General features: G+C 41.1%; 1 protein-coding gene across 1 annotated transcript in view; it reads right to left on the bottom strand.

Moving 5' to 3' along the window:
* me1 (malic enzyme 1, NADP(+)-dependent, cytosolic) overlaps positions 1–19,504 on the bottom strand; it is an 83,079-nt gene extending 63,575 nt beyond the window's left edge. The window contains exon 1 of the mRNA XM_004541646.2: positions 19,167–19,504. Within this exon, the coding sequence (XP_004541703.2) occupies positions 19,167–19,295 (129 nt within the window). The 5' untranslated portion in view covers positions 19,296–19,504. The remainder of the gene's footprint in view (positions 1–19,166) is intronic.
* Between the last annotated feature and the right edge of the window lie 2,901 nt (positions 19,505–22,405).

Here is a 22,405-nt window from a genome sequence, read left to right as displayed (position 1 = left end):
CCTAACTGATCCTATTTGAATTTAGCTTACTAAAAAAATGAAATAAATAAATACTTCACAAGGGGGACAATTACTTACTTACAATTACTTAAAAAGGGTTCAGGTAGGTTTGGATAGCTTTTGTCCTGTAATAAACAACATCATTATTTAAAAAACGCATTTGCATTTACTCATAATAATATCAAATCGACTAATTTCAAAATTCTCTAAATTATTATTTTAATGCAAGAAAAGCATTCAATAACTTGTCTGGTTTCCCTTACAGAACTCCTTCTTTTAGAGAGTTCTGGGCTGGATGGTTTGCTTCCCTGAACCCTGCTAGCATTTTAGTGAGTGAGTGGGCGAGAGTGGTAGGATATATTTCACAACTTGGAAAGCAAAAAGCAGAAAAACTTTATCCTGGCAAAAAGAAGACACCCTTTTTAAATGGCTGGCAATACAAAAGTTGACTTTGAATAGACCTGAAATAAAACTGCAGAGGGGGGTAACATTTGCGTAACATTAAACGGCACTGTGAGAAAGTCATCTACAGCGGTTAAGTTCACCCACACTGCTATTACACCATAGACCAGTGGATCTGGATTCACTTCGGCTGGTGATGTCAGAGCTCCTCAGACCAGCGATCTCGCTGCAGCTGACCAAACAGGGAACAGAGGACTGCTGAGGTTGTTCCCATAAACACCACCACCAGCGCCATCTACTCTACCCCTCTATTACTGCCACGTGTGCGCCCCACAATGCAGCTTAGACTCATACAGTTAGATGTGAAGCCTACAGTAGCAAGTAGGACCTTAGTTAACTATGTCAATGTGTCTGCTAAGCCAAAAACAATGTTTCTTTTCCTTGCATAAAAAAAAAAAGTTGCCTTGAAGCTTAAGAAATACCCACGTAGACATCTCAATTCCTGAACCTGAATACAATATGTGCCCCAGACGTGCCGAGTAATCCCATTCAGACTCCAAAACACATGCAGGAGACTGGTAAATATCAAGAGTCAGCTGAAACTGAATTAGAAACTTGCTATCACGGGAAGCGTCCTGATGAGTTCATTCGGTTGGCTGACTGTGACCCACACCGGGGGAGAATCTGGCTAACAGCTGAGGGAAAGACTGAGTCATACGCCTCCTTTTCCTCCATCACAGTTGCAGTGTTTAGAAACACACACATACACACACACACTATAAAGAAATAGTGATTTTTAATGCAAATTTAAGTAAAATCATCATAAGCACGTACAGCTTGTGCAGACAATGTGCACAGGGTTTTGTACGTACTTCACAAACACACACACCACACTCAAAACTGTCCTAAGACCTGGTTTTGAGGCCCAAAAACATGAGCAGTGAGTCAGTTTAATCTCGCCACAAGAGAAGAACCACGCCGCATGACGTCGTCATTGTCATTGTCATTGTCATTGTCATCATCGTGCCATCCTCTTGTTTAATCAATAGCGGCATGTATGTCTAGACGCTGTGAAAACAGCTGGTGGGGGTAAGACAGTAGATATCCCAGTGGAATGACAGATTTATCCCATTGTTATCATAGCTGGGATTAGCAGATAGAATCCAAAGATTAGAAAAACAAGGAAAAGTGACAAAAACAAGGAAAAGAGCGGGAAAAGAAAGAAAGAACGTAGGGGGCACGGCTGCTGTTTTATGAGGTCAAAGGCAGAGTGCTGGGGCAGCCAGCGTTTGGCTGGTGGGGTGACTGGCTCACTGGATGTAATGGGCCAGTAGTCGCAGCTATTTAAGTCTGTGATCAGTCAGCCGACCAGGATTGTTATATAACAGCAAAGCTAACCACCACCACCACCGACACACTCAGCTCAGCCTCTCTCTGGTGCTGCCACGTAGGAAAAGAGAAAGAAATTTTATAATAAGCTGAGCTGTAAGCAGAACTGAACTCATCAAACTTCTGCTTGTTAGTGGCAAAAGCATCCTTAGGCTGTCATGGGGCAAATTTTGATATAAAAATCCAAACTCCAGTCCCTTTAAAAATATTACAAACATTCCTCCTCCTCACTCATAATTTCTCTCTTACCTCCCATCTGACTCCTCTTTCTTATCTATGCATATCTTAGAAAAAGCAAGTAGTCTGTGTATGTATGTGTGTCTGTTTTAGAGCATGATCATCATTTAAACTCCATATGGAGTTGGCTCATAAATGGTCTAGGGTTTCAGAGTTCTTTATATCCTCAGGCAAAAAGAAAATCCAAAAATCTTGGGTTAGCCATGGCTATCTGGGTCAGCTGAGCCTGAATAGCCTCCTTCTCCTCCTCCTGCTTCCCTGCACAGGAAATAATCCAAAGTCCGCGAAGTTGCGGAACACGAATCTTAAATTCAAAAAAAGTCACTGAAATAAATGTTCGCTGGGTCCAACATGGTCAGGTCATTCTGTCACAGTCTGTGGGAGGCAGACTGTATGGATGACGAAAAAGGGCCCAAAATGCAGACACCAAGATAAGCGTAAATAACTTGAATTAACAAAAAGCAAGTCGTTTAATATGGCTGATAGAGAAACACAAAATAATACATGGGGCAAACAAAGATGAGAATAAACAGTAATCTAAACTGGCGAAACTAAAAAGGAGCATGGAGCATGGAGCATGGAGCATGGAGCATGGAGCATGGAGCATGGAGCATGGAGCATGGAGCATGGAGCATGGAGCATGGAGCATGGAGCATGGAGCATGGAGCCCAACAGACGACCTGACACTGAACAAAGGAGGACAGAGCACTTAAGTACACAGAGAGATAATGAGGGGATGGGAACAGGTGGGACCACAGCTGGGACAAATCAGACCTAACGAGACGGGGGAAGCAAAACTAGACACACCGTACATAGGACAAGGACTTTCACAATAAAACAGGAAACAGAATGGAAAGCAGACATAACACGAACGTGATAACATAAGACAAGCAGCATGAAGCACATAAAGGGTGAAGGAAACTTAAATACAGGGGAAGAAAACACAAGAGGAATCTAAAAAACAAATGAACTTAGCTAACGTAATGAACTTAAACATCAACATTAAAATAAACTAAAGCTTAAAACGCTGGGTCAACAGACCCAGGAATGTGACAAGATGTATTTTGTATTTTGCATTTTGTAAACTATAGTTTTATGTAACTTTCTTTCAGTCATTTTCAGCAGACATCTTGCTAAATGTTAATCTGTTAGCTTGCTTTGGCTGTTGTCCCTATGGTACTTACACTGAAGACAATAAGCTAAAAGAAATTAGGCAGGCTCACTAACACGTATACATAATGTGTGAGCCCTGCATTCTTTCTCTGATTTAGCTTTTTTTCCAAGCTTTGTGGCATTAATCACTATAACTTCAACAGTAGTCTGTAGCTTTGATCTTAAGTATTAGAGCTGGAAAGGAAGTAGGTGGAAAAAGAGAACAAAAACAAGTGTTAATACCCTTTCATAGTGCAGTCTTCAGCATCTAGCAGTGCACAGCCAACAACCTGTGGGGCACTGTAGAGGTGTGTGATGGTGTTCTTGTGTATATTTTACACCACTGTAAGAGCGTAAGTGTGTGATTGATGAGGGATGAAAGAGAAGGAAAAGAGAAAGAAGGAGTGAAGGGCTAAATGAATGCATTCATTCATGCCACCGTGTGCATGCATGTGTGTTTTTGCTCACTCTGTGCATTTTAACTGCAAATCATACAGCAACCATAAATTTGGATTGAGGTGTGCACTGACTGGTTCTTGGCCAACACAAATAATGACCCCTTATACTCTACTGATGACCTTTTCCCTGTAACTCTAGGCTCCTTTAAAAATATTAGAAACATTCCTCCTCCTCACTCATAATTTCTCTCTTACCTCCCATCTGACTCCTCTTTCTTATCTATGCGTGTCTTAGAAAAAGCAAGCAGTCTGTGTATGCATGTGTGTCTGTTTTAGAGCATGAACATCATTTAAACTCCATATGGAGTTGGCATATAAATGGTCTAGGGTTTCAGAAAGGGAAAGTGATGTAGGTCTCAGTGTAAACCTAAACCTGCTGGATACTGGAAACATACTTCACAAGAATACCTTTCCTGATTCTGAGGAAGCAAGGCTACTTGCATCACTGCACCCATTGTTCAAAATGGCCAGGGGAGTCATCCTTTTCCATATAAATTCTATAAGCATCAGCAATCAAGTGGAAACACCAGCAATATTAGAAAACCTTGCATCCTGAAACAAAGGCCTGCTCTTAGAGAAATGTGACCTAAGCTGTGTCTGAAAACCACGCCACACCCTGATCCTCACTAAACCTTGGTAGATGTCCTCAAAAAGGACTGTCTGCACTTTACAGTTTGCTTTTTAAGAAACAATTTTTAACAAGCATCTGTGAAACCGGCTGAATTTTTAACTACACATTGCTCAAACTGGACAAAAATGCTTATTTGCTGAGGACTATTCTCAGCTGTGGGTGAATATACAAAAAGTCCTTCTAGAACACACACGAGCAAAAACTGAAAAGGGCTGAAAGTGGCCTGTTCTAAAAACAAAGCATGCCGGTGATTGCTGGAAGTCTGTGCTGCTATTTAACTCAATTCCAATAAGTCCATGTTTGTTTCATCACTGATATAAGCAGCAGCACATATCAGTAACCTGCATCATGTGTTAAATGTGTCTCTAAAACATGCCTCTTAAAATAATCTGGATTAGAAGACTGGCGTTGCCCCAAAAGTACGTTTTAAAAAGCTCCAAAATAAGTTGTTTCAGACAGTGGACTGACTGAGGAGCTGTAATTACCTGTGTGGCTTCGGAAAAACAAAAGAAAAAAAATCAATCAAAGAATCCACTGAAATGAAGGGAAGCATAAACACTTTGACTGACACAAGGTTAGCACATGTTCACTGGGTTTAGGGGGGGGGGAAACAGCTACTAAAATGCCTGTACATTTTGGAGAATGTACACAGTGCATCAAAAGCCTGTGTGGTTAGACATTTGCTTCAGTCAAGCTAAACTGTTAGTCTCAGTAAACAAAGGACAGGGAGACAGTTAACAAGTCTGAGGCAGGAATGTGATGGCAAAGGTCAGAGATGTCTGTGTGGAGTTAAAGCTCACTCGTTCATTTCAGAACTCCACACATGGCAGATAATTATAGGCTAACTGGACCGACCGTGGACTTCAATAAATAGGAGTGGGTTTCTGTTAAGCACATAGCAGGTGTAACAGTCTTTTCCTGCATTTTATAAAGGCCACCCCGAGGACCACTAAAGTGTTTCCTCCCTCTGAAAAGTAAAAGTGAAGGGTTTCTTAAATGGTTATAAAAAAGTACACAGAGTGTAAATGGGAAGTGTATTTATGGCTTCTGCCTTGCACTTGCAGGTGTAACACTGATGGATGGAAAATCTTGCAGAAATTTAAGCTTGAATGTGTGTGCATGTATGAACGAGTGCATGTGCATGAATTTGAGTCCATGTAAGAAAAGTGAAAGGTAAAATGTGTCAACTTGGCATAGTGAGGGAAATACTGAAACTCTCCAGAAGGATCTTGAGTATGGTGAACACTATGTTAGGGGTTTCCTCTTTTAGTAGAATTTTCATTACAAATAGTCATGATCAATCCTATGTGAGCACTTCATGTTAACACAATTGTTTGCTCCAAGTGCCATAAAGTTGACCACATGAAAGTGAAGAGAAAAGACATTTATGTTTCTGCTGCTCATTGTATTTTTTTCCTGTTTGGGTGTCTGTGAAAATACTCGACAGCCGAGGGAAGAGATTTCCACAGACTCTACACAGGATTCACTTCAGTCCTGACTGTTCCACGGGGTGCTCATCACACCCCTAGACCAATAAGACCTGTACCACAATATTTATAATCCCTTTGCAGGTGCTTAATTTAGCAGGACATAATAAGGCTTATGTAAGGTACTTTCTTTGGTTTTGTACGTTTTTTTTTTTAATTTTACAAAAATTGAGCGCACTTTACATTATATCTGTACATAATACACAAACTACACAAAAATTAATTGTTGACATCCTTTTTATTTTTAAATGAAGTAACATTTCCTACATTTCAGAAATTTTATTTAGACTCACTTTACTCAGTTAGCTCATTGTTTCTGGTTTCTGTGGTGTTTAAATTTATGACATTTTACATAAAAATTTCAATTTAGACCAAGTTAAGGTTTTACAAGAACAGCAGTCCTTTTGTTCTGTCTTTCCCAGTTTAATTCACCAACAACACCATTATCAGGATCTTTGTTTCTACAGCTGTTCAGGGTAGAGAGGTAGAATTTTACCTCAGTTTCAGCTAGGCTTGTCTGGGATTTGAACCCGGGACCACTTGTACCCCTAGACCAATGAGCCATGTATATCCACAAAATATACAGAATGGACCCAATCACAACAGGCAGCTTCTACAACTTACAGGTTGAAAAAAATCACATACATAATATAGTTGATGTTGGTCCTAAAAAAAACCCTTCAAATCAGCAGTCTGCTACATTGTTAAAAACAAGGAATGCACTGATCTGCTCAGCAGCACCAAAGGGTCTGAACAACCAGAGAAGACAATTAAAGTGCATGATGACAAAGTTATTCATATGGTTCAGAAAAACAACGTCACAACATCTAACCAAATCAAGAACACTTTCAAGGAAGCAAGAGTATAATTGCCCACAATCAAGAGACACCTTAATAACAAACTATATGACCCCTGTGCCACAACTGGAAACAGGAAAGCCCAACAAACTTCTAATAAAACCTGCACAACTCTGAAAAAAAAAATAGATGAAACCATGATGACTTTGTAGCAGAGAAGAGAAAAGTATGGAGAATGAGAGGAACAGCTCATGATCTAAAGCATACCACACCATCTTTCAAACATGGGGGAGGCAGTGTTATGGCATGGCCACGTATGGCTTCCAGAGGAACTGGGCCACTAGTTTATTGATGATGTGAAGTTTTCTGAAGTGTACAGACCTGTACAATCTGCTCAGGTTCAGCCAAAAGCTGCCAAACTGTTTGGACAGCACCCAGTTACTAGTAACCAGCACCTCACAGAGCAGGACTTTCAGCTGAAGATAAAACTGAAGGCAGTGAGACTAACAAACAAGCAGCAACTGAAGGTGACTGCAGGGAAGGCTTGCAGAGCTTCTCAAGGGAAGATTTGGTGATGCGAGCTAGACCTCAGGCAGAAGTCCAGAACAAATGAAAAGGGTTTCTATCTAATTATTAAAAAACAACAATTATTCATAAAATAATGTTAGTTTGTTCAATTACTTTTGAGCCTCTGAAAATGTGGAACTATACATAAAGATAGCTGTAATTCCTAAACAGTTAATGCAAAAAATGTTTGTAAACCATTTGCATTAAAGATGAAAGTTTGCACTTCTATCGCTGCTTAATCTTAAATATGCTGTGCTGGTGTACAGACCCAAAATTACAAAAAAATAAGAAATTTCACTGTCCAAATACCCTTGAACCTACCTGTATGACACAATAATGTCTTTTTTAAACATACATAAAATACACATCTTTTTAGATAAATGTGGGACTGGGTTTAAAAAGTAAAGTATCTCATAATTCTCTACTTTCAGCTGTCAGCTATGCTTAGAATTTATAGCTCGTGTCTAAAATTTACATCCACTATTTGTCCATGTTCCATCAAAGCAACAGGACAATCTGCAGCAAGGTGTAGGTGATGGACATCATTTAAAACACACCAAAGGACAGTTCATAACTTGTAGAGCATAGCAGCAAGTGTGTGGAAATAAAGACTGTACAATGCCTTATAAAACTGAGCAGTGACTTGAACAAATACTACCTTTAACACCTGATGTTGTAGATGCGAATGTCCAAAATTAAAGACTGCAGTGTCATTTTTATGCCCATCTAAGTTCTCACTTTTGAATGTCTGTATTCAGTGTGAAGGTAGAGAGAGCATTACCAGCTTTCTTTACCATTTGAGTTTCTAAGCAAAGGCCAGATACCCCCATCTGTTTCCTGCTAAACTGGAAGCCATAGCAGAGTTCAAGAGGATTACCCTCTGAATAAAGCCCTTTAAATCCATCCTTTCCTCTCAGGAGGAAGACAAAACGCACACATCAGCGCCCAGCTGTCTCCTCTCAGGATCTTACAGCCTGACTAAGCTTTTCCTAAAAAATACCTTTCAGCAAATGTGCCATGTCAGGCATGCATGTGCACCTAATCAGATCTGCTCATTAGCAATCGAACTTTGTTCAGTGGCCCAAATGCATCCATCAGAAAGCTAACTAGTGATTTCTATATCAACATTTTAGCCACATGTTGTTAATAATACTGTCAAAGAAAAGCAATGAGGAAAAAGCAGACTGAGAAAAGAAAATGAGGAATTAATGGACACAGGTGGAGTCCTCACTACACAACCAGAAGTTTATTATGTGAAAATGTTCTTAAATTGTTGACATAAGCTAGAATTGGATTGTTTGTTATGTGCTTGGTAAAAATCACAATGAAACCCATAGAACCATGATGCCTGCCATGATTTTTATTTTTATTTTTTTAAAATATAAAACATATAACAATTGTTGCATTACTTAATATCAAAACCTTAATCTAAAGGACAATGGCAGGGTAATGGCAACTTTGCACTGGGTATGGGTTTTATGTGCTCAAATAAAACTACTAGTAAGAAGGAAAAAAAAAACTATACAACTGGAAATATTTCTGCAACCAGGGGAGTCACCCACCGCTGGCTACTAAAGAGAATGCAGGTTTTCAGACTCTTTCAGAAAACTTAAAATCCCCATAGTACTATGTCAGCGACTGCTGGCTTACTTGTGGTTCCTTGGATATTTCGATTTTAATGTAATTCTTTTTTCTTTTTTTTCTTTCTAATAGTAGATACTTTTTTAATTTCACCTGTTGAGAATGAAAAAAGAAAACTAGCAGAAGAAAACGAGAGCAATAGAATAAACAACATCACGATGATATATGGGAATATAATAATAAATAATAATAAATACTAAATATTAAACATTATTGTGCAGCACGTAAGATCGACAGTGCACAGTGTGCTTTGAGGTAGGAGCCAAAAAGGGTGTAGTTTGTGTGTGTGAGCACCCGTGTGTACACCTGTGAGCATGAGCACGCTTGTATTTAAAAGGTTCCTTCATGTAATGATCTGCTAGAGGGTGTGGGGGAGCCACTGCCCCATCCACCAGGGCATGAAGCAGGTATGGAGGAGATCAAGACTCCAGACATCCAGAGGCCCCCAGAACACAAGAGACCACGGAAGACCAACAGAGGGGCAGCTGTGCCACTATCCCAGAAGGAGCTGACGAGAGTCCCAGATGAGGGGTCACTCAGCAGCCGCGGAGCAGAAGCCAGGAGGGGTTGCAGTGCCCGTGAGCTCCGCCGGCAACCAGCTGTGCCAGAGTGACCGAGCCCCAGGCAGAGAGGCCGAGGGCACCCCACCCCCGAAGTGGCCCGAGTGAGCCCCAGGCTGCAGGCCCCGATAAGCAGCCACCAAGGAGTGAGCCGGTGTGTACCGGTGTATCCCCGGACACAAAGAACCACCAACGCACCGATGTCTGAGGGCATCTGTCACTGGTAGGGGAAGTGGTGGGGGAGATAGGCCTCCATACCTTGGAGGACCTGGGATGTCCCCAAAGAGGTGGCGTCTGATACCCGACCTGACATATAGACACAGACAAACAGGCACACACAGATACAAACATCCATTCCCACCCTTATGCTCTCATATGCAATATGCGATTTTAATTTAATTTTTAATTCCACTGGCTTCACCGGACTGTATTGCACAGCTTTTAAAAATGGAGTAAAGTAACATATTTCTCTTGCCCAAATCTGCAGACAAATTCTGAGCTCTGAGTCACTCCTTACTTTGATGGGTCATGTACTCCGCCGAGCAACCCTGAGTTCTGAGACTGATCAACAAGGTCGTCTTAAATCCTCCATCTCAAGCAAATATGCAAAAGCAGAGTTCCTTAAATCAGGAGGTGCCAACTTGCGAATGCAGAGACATGTTGGTCAAACAGTCTTGAAAGCGGAGCCGCTATTGACCTAAGGAGGGCAGCCTTAAAGTGGGTGGAGGCAGCAGACATGCAGAGTTCCTTAAACACATCCAGTTCCCTTGAGACAGCCCTTTTCATGCTGCAGAGCCCAGGTCCCTTAGGAGCCAGAGAGTTCCTGGAAAAATGCCCAAGGCCCTTAAGAAAATCAGCTCTGTGGTCCAAATGTTCACTTTCAGCTAGTACTGCAGCATTCATCGGACACGTTTGGGTGACAGCATGAGCCTTGACAGCAATGTGCAACTCTGCAAGTGTTGCCACTCTCCTGTTATGAAACTTCATTTGTACTGTTTATTTTCTGCCATAAAAAGCAAGTAATACCCTCAAGCTGATTAATGCAGACAGGAAAACACAAATAAGACACATGTCTTACTGAAGAGTCCGATGGCTGACCTGTCTTAATGGAACAGGAAATCTCCCACAGACGGCCAATCCAATTTCAGAGTCTGTCCTAAAATAACTGTCTAATTCGTCCGTCAATACCCAGAAGGAAGAACAAATATATTTTAAAAGCAGATTGTGAACAGTCAATTAAAGCAGTCATAAATACAAGAACGGTATACTCTGGGTGAGTCACTGTGTCACATATATTTGTGTCCTCTTTATTTATTTTAAGGTCTATTTATTGATCTGAGTTTCCTTTGTAGTGTCTGCCTGAATTTGCATTTTTTGTTTTTGGGAAAAAACACCTGTGAATCTACTGCTCTAGTAAATTAAAAAAAATCTAAAAGTAATTAACCTCTCTCTTTACTATAAAAACACTGATACAGTTAAAAAAAAATTGGGTCATCAATAATGCTATATATCATGGTCAGATGTCAGAGGTAACACATGTCTTTCCATTTAAAAAAATGTCATAGTTTTTTTTAATCAAGGGTGGAATAAATTTTAGGAAATTCACATAAATTTCACAATTACTCAAAGTTTTTGTAAACTTTATGTGTCATCAAGTTTGTTCTGTGTATGAAGGGATTTGCCCTTGTGAGGAAACCCACTGATTGCTGAGCGAAGTCAGCAATTCCTTTGGAATCAACTGACTTTGCTGCTCAATTTCACCACTCTATCTGCAGGCGTGACCAGGCCTTTACCCTATTGATTGAAGGGCATTAAAACTAAGCACCTCCTTTTTCATGAAGCTGCAACATCACAGAGCCTGTCAGTCTGCATGCCATCAGTCATAATGATAGCCATCTCTTCTGTCTCTGGAAAAAAACATTTGCACATAATGGTCATACACTCACAAGCTGCAGAACACTGAAACCAAACACTACTCTTAAATTCTGATGCATCTTTGTTAAGTCATGACAAGACCTCCAGCGTGCTAATATAACAGACAAAAGCAGCATTGAGGAGGCGAGGGGAAAACGACAGGCTGAAAGAGGAGGGATGAGCTTCATAGGAGGGTGATGAGGCTCAGACAGTCTCCCTCTTTCTGTCTGGGACAAGCTAATGGCTTCTCCGTTGCACTCATGTGAATGAGTAACACAAACACCCTCCCCCCCCCATAAAAAAGTGAGCTGAGGAGGGACCGCTAGTTGGAAGGAATTGCTGTTAAACACACACGAGAAGTGTATGTGTGTGCGTGCAGACAGTTGAATTGACAGTCTGATCACGTTACACGAAGTTTATTTGAGCCAGCCCTGGAGAAAACACTGATTAAAGCACTCATGGTGCAGCAGGTTAACAGCACAGCATAGACATGTGTGTTCGCCCCTGCGTGTGCACACATGTGTGCGTGTGAGTGTGTAAAGCTCAGGTTAGCGGGGTGATCACTGGAGGGGAAACGAGGGTCCACTTTCTCTCTCGCTGCCCGATCCACTCCAGTCTATCAGAGGAATGTCTGTTCACCCGTGATGTGACCTTAAACACCTGGCCACACCTGGGACAACTCACACACATGCATGTCACACGCACATCTGCATAGCGAAGCGCATTAACAAGTGTAGCTGCTCACTATGGAGTTTAGCACTGAAACTCTTGTATTATTTTCAGTGCTTAGGCTTGTAATCTGACTGACAACATCATCCCTAGTTTAACCACAGACAGGCACTAAACAGCTTGTAACACCCCCCTCCCATACACACACACACACACACACACACACAAACACACACACACACACACACACACAAATTGACGCAACAAACTTTCTCACACACAATACGATCAGGATTAAAATGAAAAAAATATAGAAGCAAAGACAGTTATGATAGCTATGATGCTAATCTGGATACAGAAGAGGACTTTGTAAACCAGGACTTTGTAAACCAGTAGCTATGTCCATCTTTGATATACTGTGTATGGTTAAAGGAAGCTTAGTTTATCTGGGTCTTACAAAATGCAGAAACAAGCCTGAGACAGCCCAGCTAGTAGCTTATTCTGCCATCTAAAACACTTTAGCTTGAGCTAAACACTAATATCAGCTTATTTACCATCTTGCTTGGTTTAACTTTTAAGCATGCTAACATTTGCTAATTAGTGCTAAAATTACAGCTGTGGCTTATGGGATTTTTGTTTTGGTGGTATTATTATCATAATAATACCAATAAGAACATAGTTATTTATCCTGTGTCCGTCTATCCTCAAACCATACAAACGTACTAGAGTAGAAATCAAATGATGTTAAGAGTTCTTCATCTTCATCCTAGGAAAACATTGCTGTCTTTATTTGTCTTTTATTTATGTCTTTGACTCTGGGTGCCGTCAATCTGCTCATCCACAGAAGCAAAACAGTGCAATTCCCATACTTCTGAACTCCTCATGTTGCAAAAACTTAACATTTGTCAGAATTTGGCAACACAGTAAGTACTCCTTGTTCATTCCTGCTTCCATCAAGAGATCCTCATGAAATGCTCTAATTTAAACCTAATGCACTATCATCACAAACACTCAAGGATTTCCCCTAGGATGTGAAATGTTGATTCTACAATAGGTGGGTGCTAGAAAGCTATGGTAATGATAAATGCACAAAAATTCCTAAGGTCCATGGGAACCTTGGCTAGCAGCACAAACAAAGCATTACACTAATGCTTCCCCAAAACAGCAAACTGTCAGCATGAAACTTTTCCAAGTCGTGACGGTGCAGAAAACAAACTCTGTCCTCGTGTCTCACTGGCACGGTGAATCAGCAGCCATCAAAGTTCCAGACTCCACTGGCTAAAATCAGTGCCATGTCATTACTGTGTTTTCTTTTACGGAACTGTGACACAACTCAGTTAGAGAGCATGCAGGCTTATGAAAACCTCATCAGGTTTTGATATAGATGCAGAGCAGCTGGAGCTCATTATGTTTCAAATGGAACAAACACCAAAGCACAAGACAAATGCCCAAAGGAGAGGATTTAGAACCAGACAACAGCAGCAATATTCCCACTTCCGAATTAAAGGCAGTTTTTATTTGTTGCCATTTGTTCGTTAGTTGCTAAATTTATTTATGTCTCAGTTTGAGGAAAATGCAAACCCGGCGAAGGAAAAAACAAAATCCTTTGCTGAAACAAAGTTACAGCCAAATGGGAGAAAATCTAACATGAGAGCTTAATGACTTCCAGTTGCTTGAGGGTTATCAGAAAGGTTTCCATTTTGGCATACCAGGACATCTTCAATGCCCAATCAGATAGACTGCTGTTTGCTGCTCGCCAAATCTGAGCGAGCAGCAAACAGCAGCCATCTGAGCGGCCATCTTGCAACATTATATGTGGAGGCTGTGGTTACAAATGAGGCATCCACATGGACTTTCCATTTTGCTCAGTATTCATGGGCTCAAATGATGCAGAATGTTAGTGATCTTAATGAACTTAACAAACAAAACATTATTGTTTAATCGAGGGGATAAGTGTAGGTTTACGTCAAGTTTAGCGCACAATTTCTCTCTCAGAAGCTAACTGTATTTGAATGCAAGTCTTTGTGAGTCTGCTATTGCTAAGGTTGATGGTTTTTTTATGCAGACAAGGTAAAGACCGTTCAGATCCCGTGAATGAGGATCTGTTAGGAACAGCATCCCTGATTAGGCGCTAAGAGCATTTTTAGGGATGTAGTTGTTGTTGTTGTGTTTTTTTGGGTTGGGTTTTTTTTTTTTTTTTTTTGAGGCAGCAGCAGACGGAACCAGCATCATAGAGAGACGCACTGAGTGCCTGAGATTCACACAGATGCCTCATTTAAGTGTGTTCAAGCAGAGAGACAGAGAACTTCTGTGGAGCGAGGCCAGCGCTCTCTTCACTGCCACAGAGGACCCTTTCTACCTCTCGCACCCCACTTCATCTCATTATTGCGTGGTGCGCACACACAAAACACACCTATAATATCCGGTTCCACCTCTGGAGAGAGAACATTAACCATGAAGTAAGTTGAAGCCGTGTTTGTGCGTGTTTGTGCGTGTGTGTGCGTGTGTGTGTTTGTATGTCCATACATCAGCTGCGCAGGCTTACGTGCATGTATGGGGAGATTAAAAGGAAATCGAAGCCTGTCGATGTGAGGACAGGCTGCTTTCAGCGCTACGTCCCCTCAGCATCAATTAACAGGTTGTGCAGTGACTGCCTCCTGTTTGGGGTGAAGCAGGCCAGCTGAGGGAGGTAAACACACCTCATCCCCAGGGCTTGCTCAAATCAGGAGGAGGGCAACAAGGTGCCACTGCCTTAACCACAGAAGCACGCTTGTGTATGGCCACTAACACGCTTTAACAGTCATTTCCTAGATTTTCCTCCAATTTCCTCGACCCCCGGGTCATGTACAGCACTGAGAAAAGTTTAGCTGTCTGCATCATTTTCTTTTCTGATATTACTCTAACCTGAGCGTTTGTGTGCTTGGGTTAACGTTAGACAGCTGATGGGAAGGTTACTTTGACCTCATACAACCACCAATTAAGATTAACCAAGATTATAACCATGATGTATGGGAGCATTTGTGTCCTATCTTCTCCCCAAACCACCAAGCAAAGAACATTTTAAAACTGAAACGTTTACATTTGTCCAAACAGTTCTCTCTGAGAAAATGTTTGTGCTGAGTACATTCACAGCAGGCTCTGCCAGTGCTTGCTTCTGAAAGTTTTGTGTTCACATAATGAATCTTATTAATTCTTTCTTCCAAAACAATATAACGCCACAAACTGTGAGCTCATTCGGGATGGCTAACTTTAAAATGAGATGAAAAGCCATCTAGTAAAATAAAGAACAAAGGACTGGGCTGCTTGTTACATTCCTCCTTGACACCACTGCAAAGAAAGAGTGCAGAAAGAAGAAGACAAGGGCAGTAGGCAAAGAGTGTGAGAGAGAAATTATTTTAAAATGGAGATAAGTGTGTTTCTGTGTTACTTTAGCCTGGATTTCTATGTTTAAGGTCTTTGCATATCCTTTATTTAAAAAGACAAACTAGTGCCACAAGCTAAGTGACAGACAGCCTTCTTTACGATCCTTCCCCTACACTGCGACCATTTAAGACCCACATGTGTAAACTGAGTCAAACAGTTTACTGGGTCAGCTCTAAACACAGGGTCAGGCATCCACAATGGTCTCTATGACAGTCCTCTTACTATAAAGAAAGGGTTAAAACACACACACTCACACACACAATTTCAAATTAGTTTTCTGAGAAATTCAACCAATAAAATTCAATTTTTTGTAAGAGAAAATGAAACTGGATGTTCAAGATGTTGGTAATAATGACGCCCTGAGAAACAGTGCAGAACTTGGCAATGGACACGTAATGGTTGTAAGTAATATATTAGTAGTACATAGAAGTAGTATTGTAAGAAGGAGTATATTTAAAACACAGGGACACTTCACACACTAAGGTTTTATTCTTTCTGTACAATAATATCTGGGATATAAGGAAGAGTTGGCTAAAGTTGTTAGAAAACCTGCGGAAATATGGCTGACACTTTTTTTTTATTTTGTGGAAATGTTTTTGAATGAATTGGCTGACAATTTGAATGCAGCACAAGATCTCCTCAATATGTCTGTGGTATTAACAGAGTTTGCTTTGTGAGCCACTGATTTAATCAGCATTTCTGAACCAAGACTCACCCTGGTCACGTCGATTGCTGCCAGGACTGATGTTAATATTTGATGCCTATTTGGTAAAGCACACAGACAGCATGCTGGCCAACAGTGACAGCACCAAAGTTGCCACTCGGGAGCTATCCTGGCAGTCCCCGTCTTCTTTTTGTGTAGAAAGCTATAACTTTAATTTCTCCTGAAGTTGTATTTTTGGCTTTTAGGCTTGTATTTGTAGTGACAGTATCAAACAGGAAACTGGTGAGAGGAGGCGGGTGGGTCTGGTCGCTTGGTGACTTTCTCCAAAAATATGTTTTTCCCCTACAATTCATACTTCATAACAGCTTCATTAGTGTCATGTATTTTCTTGTATAGATGTAAAGATTATGACTTATATTACATTTTAAACTGCTCGCAAAGTCCACTTGAGGAGGTAAAGTGGAGACTAGGGGTTGACTCATTGGTGGAACCATTACTTTTAATTTTGTGTCATTGTTAAACTTTTGTTCGACTTTCAAGCATTGTTAAATTTGGTGTCCACTTCCTGCTTGAGCAGCTTTATGTATCAAAACTAAACACAAGACTGGGCAATAAGGGAAAAATCTATTCATGACAATTTTTTTCACATCAGTCGATAGTAATATATATCTCAATATACATCAAGTCACTATTTCATTAATATGAGATGAAAGTAGCCTAGTGACATCACTCCGAGATTAGTGACACCGTTTCCACCCTCACCCTTCATGGTGTTTTTGTTTTGAAATCAGCTAATTTACTGTGGAAATGCATGATTTTTTCCCCCAATGACTTTACAGTTTTGTTTTTTAAAGCACATATTCTGTCAATTCACAAATATTACCCATTTTATAATTACAGGACATCCTTTGCAATGACCTATAATTTTACACATTTATTTCAGTGAAGTTTATTTACACTGACAGAAAGGGGAGTTTCACTGGTTCAGGACACTTAAGATCTATGTGGGCTGGACAATGTAGCCCACAACGTAAATGAGTTTGGCATCCCTGTTCTTTACCTTAGACTGTCACTTTCTATTCCTTTAGCAGGTAAAGTGATCTATAATTAAGCTGTGCAACACAGCATTTCCCATAAACCATATAACTTGCTGTCACAAGGAGGATGTCAGTATATTTATTGCAGTTGAACAGATTTCATACTAAGCATGACACTGCATAAAATGACACAAAGGTTGCCTGTTTACTCTGCAGCAGTCTGGTTTATTTTATCAAACACTGTTTGACATTCATGCAGAGATCAGTCAGGGTTACATATATACAAACAGGACTTTTATAAAGGAAGACTAACATGATCAATCTGTGTCTTTATTTCAAAGCTCACAACCACCACACAACAAAGGATGGCCTTTATGAGTCTCGCTGGACACACCCACATTACAAAAGGTGCCATAATTTATTCTTATTAGTCATATTGCATTTGTGTATACACATTTCATTTTGCCCAGCCACTCTATACACACTTAAACACACATACACAGGGTTGACATGCAGCGCGAGGTGCTATCAGGAGTGGAGTGATTAACCTGCCTAACAAACAGGCCTCTGTGCAGCCACCATTTCTCCACCCCTCACTTCACACAACCACACACACACACACACACACACACACACACACACACACACACACACACACACACACACTGGCCTGTTTGACCTCCACTATCTCACTTATCAGTTGCCGGCTGGCATCTCCTTCATCTGCAGTAAACCAACTGCAACGTTTATCAGCCCGGAGCAGCTTGTATTTAGAAAACAGGCAGTGTTCGTATTTACAGTGTGTATTATGTATATTGTATCTGTAATTCTGGTCAAATAAATCCAAACAGCCCAGATGTCAACCTCAGATAGGCCTACTGTTTTGAATATTTTCAGATAGTTTCCAAGAGTCAGACATATTCGTCTACTGAGAGGCCAGAAAAAACAGGTCAGAGAGAAAAAACAGACAGCAAGAGCGTTCTAAAATTAGCCTGAAAAAGGTCAAGTGGTTGTGGGGCACACTTGACATAAGAGCGAACCTGAATTTAGCCAGTCATTCTGAAGGTCAGTCAGCACCATGGACAGAGATCCTGTCATCACAGCCTGACCTCTGGGGCCCCATCTCACCACAAACACCAGGAGAAAACACTGGAAAGGCTCAAAAGCTGCCAGACCCTCATTGTTTACTGTGTTTATGGGAGGAATGGACACAAGTACATCCTACTGATGATACAGCAAAAGGGTGGTCATAAGGCTTGAGTTAGGTATGTTTTTCAAACTTTAAAATGTAAAGTCATCCCTTTTTCTCATGACCTGAAAAGAAGCAACTCAGCACAAATTATTTCAAGAGTAAGCAACTTCCAATAGCTTTCTGTTCCTCATTTTACTTTAAAACAAAGAAGAAAAAAACAAGCTTTCAACTTGATGTCTCGTTACATGGTGTCAGCTTCTGTGACTATGTGCTGAATCACGTTTTAGTGTTACAGTAAATGGGATGAGCTGAGTCACTCTTATATATGCAATATCCCGCCATGGCTGTCCGGGTAAAGCGATATGTGACAGGGCAGTATAACAAAAGGCCAGGCTCTCCGTGTAAGCGAAGCCTTTGGTCTCTTTAAATCTAAATATAACCGCGTCTAAAGCTGATACCTAAAGCGCCTAGCCGCTGTTACATTCACTTACTCGCCTATGGCTCCGACATGGGTCCTGTCACATCACGAAGATTGTTATATGACTAAATAAATATATCAAATACACTGGAGCTTTTGTAGTAAAATAACAACGACACACGAATTGTAGAAAACAATTAAGCTAGGTGTGAAACTTTATATTAGCAGCTTGATTACTCAATACCAAAAAGTCGTTGTGGGTTTGTACCAAATCACTGCCACAATAAAATAATAATAATAATAATAATAATAATAATAATAATAATAATAATAATAATAATAATAATAATAATAATAATAATAAGTTGCCGTGTTTCCTCGCCCCGTTCATATCGATTTTTGAGAATGAACTTTCCCGCTGTATTTAGGGTGCTAATATTTCCCGTAGCCCCCGAAGGCATCAGCTAACTTGTTAACCTTGTTCATTCAGGAAAACTGAAACCTCGCGCGCGGGGCACGAGCGCTCACCTTGTTCAGGTGGGGGTTTCGCGTCACATCGTAGCCCCTCTTCTTGGTGTGAACGAAGTTCTTCCCCTTGTCCTCGGACCTGTGCATCTCCGTTTCCACTGACTCTCGTCTGACTAGTCCGTGTGTCATGTTGTTGTCGCTTTAAATAGAGCGAGCCCCGTGAACTGCTGTTTACTCAACAAGTGGATGCGCAGGTCCAGCCGCAGAGATCTGGTCTTCACGTCTGCCGCTCGGGGAATCTCTCAGCCCAACAAGAGCCAAAGTCTCTTTTATCAGTGTTTTATCGTAATTAACCGAAGGTCTCGTTATGAGCAAAGTGCCTCCGTGTTACCTGACCTGGCAACCGTTACCAGGTTACATGAACAAAGTTACAGACTATCATAAGAAGACATCATGTAATCCCTTATAACTGGCGTAGTGACACATCTTAAGACGATGTATAAAGGCGATATTAGGCTATTTAAGGAAAGACTGCAAGGTTATTAATGTAGCCATATAGTCATGCGACCATTTCTTTATAAATCAGTAAAAAGGTTAGATATACCTCCCCTTTTGTAAAGAATACATTAGCCATAGAGTTCAGGCAAAACAGTTCATATAAGTAGTTATTATTTGCACGTGGTTTATATGATAAATGCACTTGTGGGCGACCGTGGCTCAGGGGGTTGGAAATCGCATCTGTAACCGGAAGGTCGCCGGTTCGATCCCCGGGCTCTCTGTCCTGGTCGTTGTGTCCCTGGGCAAGACACTTTACCCTACTTGCCTACTGGTGTTGGCCAGAGGGGCCGATGGCGTGATATGGCAGCCTCGCTTCTGTCAGTCTACCCCAGGGCAGCTGTGGCTACAACTGTAGCTGCCTCCACCAGTGTGAGAGTGAATGAATAGTGGTATTGTAAAGCGCTTTGGGTGCCTTGAAAAGCGCTATATAAATCCAATGCATTATTATTATTACTTAGTGCACTAGCCCATTGATAGCAGAATATATGTAAAACTCCTTACTTTTAGTTATTATGCTCAGTGTTTATGGAACAGTCTGCCCGACGACCAGAGGGCTGCTGAGATTGTTGAGATTTTTAATATCCAGGTAGGGGGGTTAGGCTGGTGGGGTGAAGAGAGGGTGTAGTGAAAGGAATTAAGTGAATTGCTGTATAAATAAAGTTTTGCTTGACTGAAGTAGTCACAGCAGTAGGCCCCTGTTAGTAGGCCTTGTCGTAGCAATGCTTCTGCAACAATAAGTGTTGCACTGAGCAAATAGTTTCTCAGAAAAATACTGTCAGTTCATAAACTAGCATAAAATATTCAGTATAGATATTGCCTTGGATTATTTCAGACTGCCCAACAAGTCTCTGATGAGTTGTAGTATTTGTTACAAACACATAGCTAAGATCATTTTCCAGCACGGTGAGTCTGAGGCCCATGACAGCACAGACATTTGAAGCCAAGGTCAACCTCCAGCCTTGACACAGTCACAGAGTTATGTAACAGCAAGCACCAATGATGTCTGACAGTCAGGAATACACCGGCATTCCTGGAGTGAAAGCGAGGTTATTCAACCCTCACTCCATATGTCTGGTGTTTATGGTGTGACTGCTAACAAACCAGAGCAGACTTTACCCACAACCGGATGATTTGTCCAGATCGATGAACTTTATCCTAGTAGGGATTTGGAAATTGGACCCATTTACACAAACACAACACATAAATTTTTGTTCCTTAACAAAAAAAAGTTTTAAAGTTATATATATATATATTTTTTTTTCACGTGACTGCTAGTGCATGTGACTGAACGTTGAGGTGTTGCACAACTGAGGCTGGTTTTTATGGCACAGTGTTTCGCTCATGTTGCAGGTCTAAAGACTATCAGACTGATAAAGTTATCTTAAAATGCCTGCAGAATGGAAAGTGAAAAACCTCAGGTGAGTATGAAGTGCAGGAGGAGAAAACTTCTTGAGCCTTATGAACAGTATTGGTGTCTTGTATATTGGTGTAAGGTTTTAAAGACAAAAAAAAGGATGTGCTTATAGTTATGGGATTAGCTTATAGTTAACACTGCATTGCTTGCAGTCACTTTAAGGCCAGAGATATTGAGGATAGTAGTGCAAAATTAGTCTGAAATATAGATAAAGGCTATTTCCATGAATTTGAACTTTAAAATGCTGCATGCCCAGAGGTACATATGGATCAGCTAAGAATGATTTTTAATTACTTAAGTTAAAAGAACATTATTATTGCACCTTATTCAGCTGAAACAATTAAACAATTAAAGCTTGGACAGTTTAAACAGCTCAACAGCCTTTGTCTAAAGCAGGGGTGTCCAACTCCAGGCCTCAAGGACCAGTGTCCTGCAGGTTTTAGATATCACCCCAGGTCAGTACACTTGAATCAAATGACTAGTTCGGCCTCTGGAGAACTTCAAGACATGTTGAGGAGGTAATTTAACCATTTAAATCAGCTGTGTTGGATCAAGGACACGTCTAAAACCTGCAGGACACAAGCCGTCGAGGCTTGGAGTTGGTCACCCCTGGTCTAGTGTATCCACTACCCCTCCTCTGTACATTTCTAGACTATCTCAGCCTTGTCTCTCAAACTTTGCCTCCAAAATGCCAACCCGAGCTGTCTCTCTGACGTACTAGTTTCTAATTCTGTCCTTCCTGGTTGCTCTGGCTGAAAATCTTAACATCTTCAGCTACTGTCACCAAACCATGCATGAAAGCAGGTGTCACAAACCTTTCCTTTCACTAATGCTGCTGTCATTCTGTCACAAATCATCCCTGACACTCGTTTCCAACCTCTCCACCCTGCCTGCACTCTCTTCTTCACCTCTCTTGTGCACTCTCCGTTACCTTGGACTGTTGATCCCACATATTTAAAGTCATCCACCTTCGCGAACTACTCCTTGCTTCTTCACCTTTCCACCTGTCTCCCTCTCATTCACACACATGCATTCTCTCTCACTTCAACTGACTTTCATTCTTCTTCTCTGTAGAGCACGCAACCACTTCTCCAGTCTCTGTTCCACCACTGTTCTCATACATGTCCTGCACTACCCTCCCATATTTCTCTGCGACTCCTGTGCCACAGATCCTCTCTTAGCACGCTATCATATGCTTTCTCTACGTCCAAAGTGAAGCTCCTTCAGACCTTCCATATATTTCTGCATCAACACACAACTGTAGTGCTCTTTCTCCACATGAACCCATACTGCTGCTCATCTCACCTTCTGAACCGAGCTTCAACAA

Source organism: Maylandia zebra, linkage group LG11, assembly GCF_041146795.1.
Source record: "Maylandia zebra isolate NMK-2024a linkage group LG11, Mzebra_GT3a, whole genome shotgun sequence".
Taxonomy (NCBI): domain Eukaryota; kingdom Metazoa; phylum Chordata; class Actinopteri; order Cichliformes; family Cichlidae; genus Maylandia; species Maylandia zebra.
The sequence above is the reverse complement of the archived record's forward strand: the minus strand, read 5'-3'. Positions and strand labels throughout refer to the sequence as shown.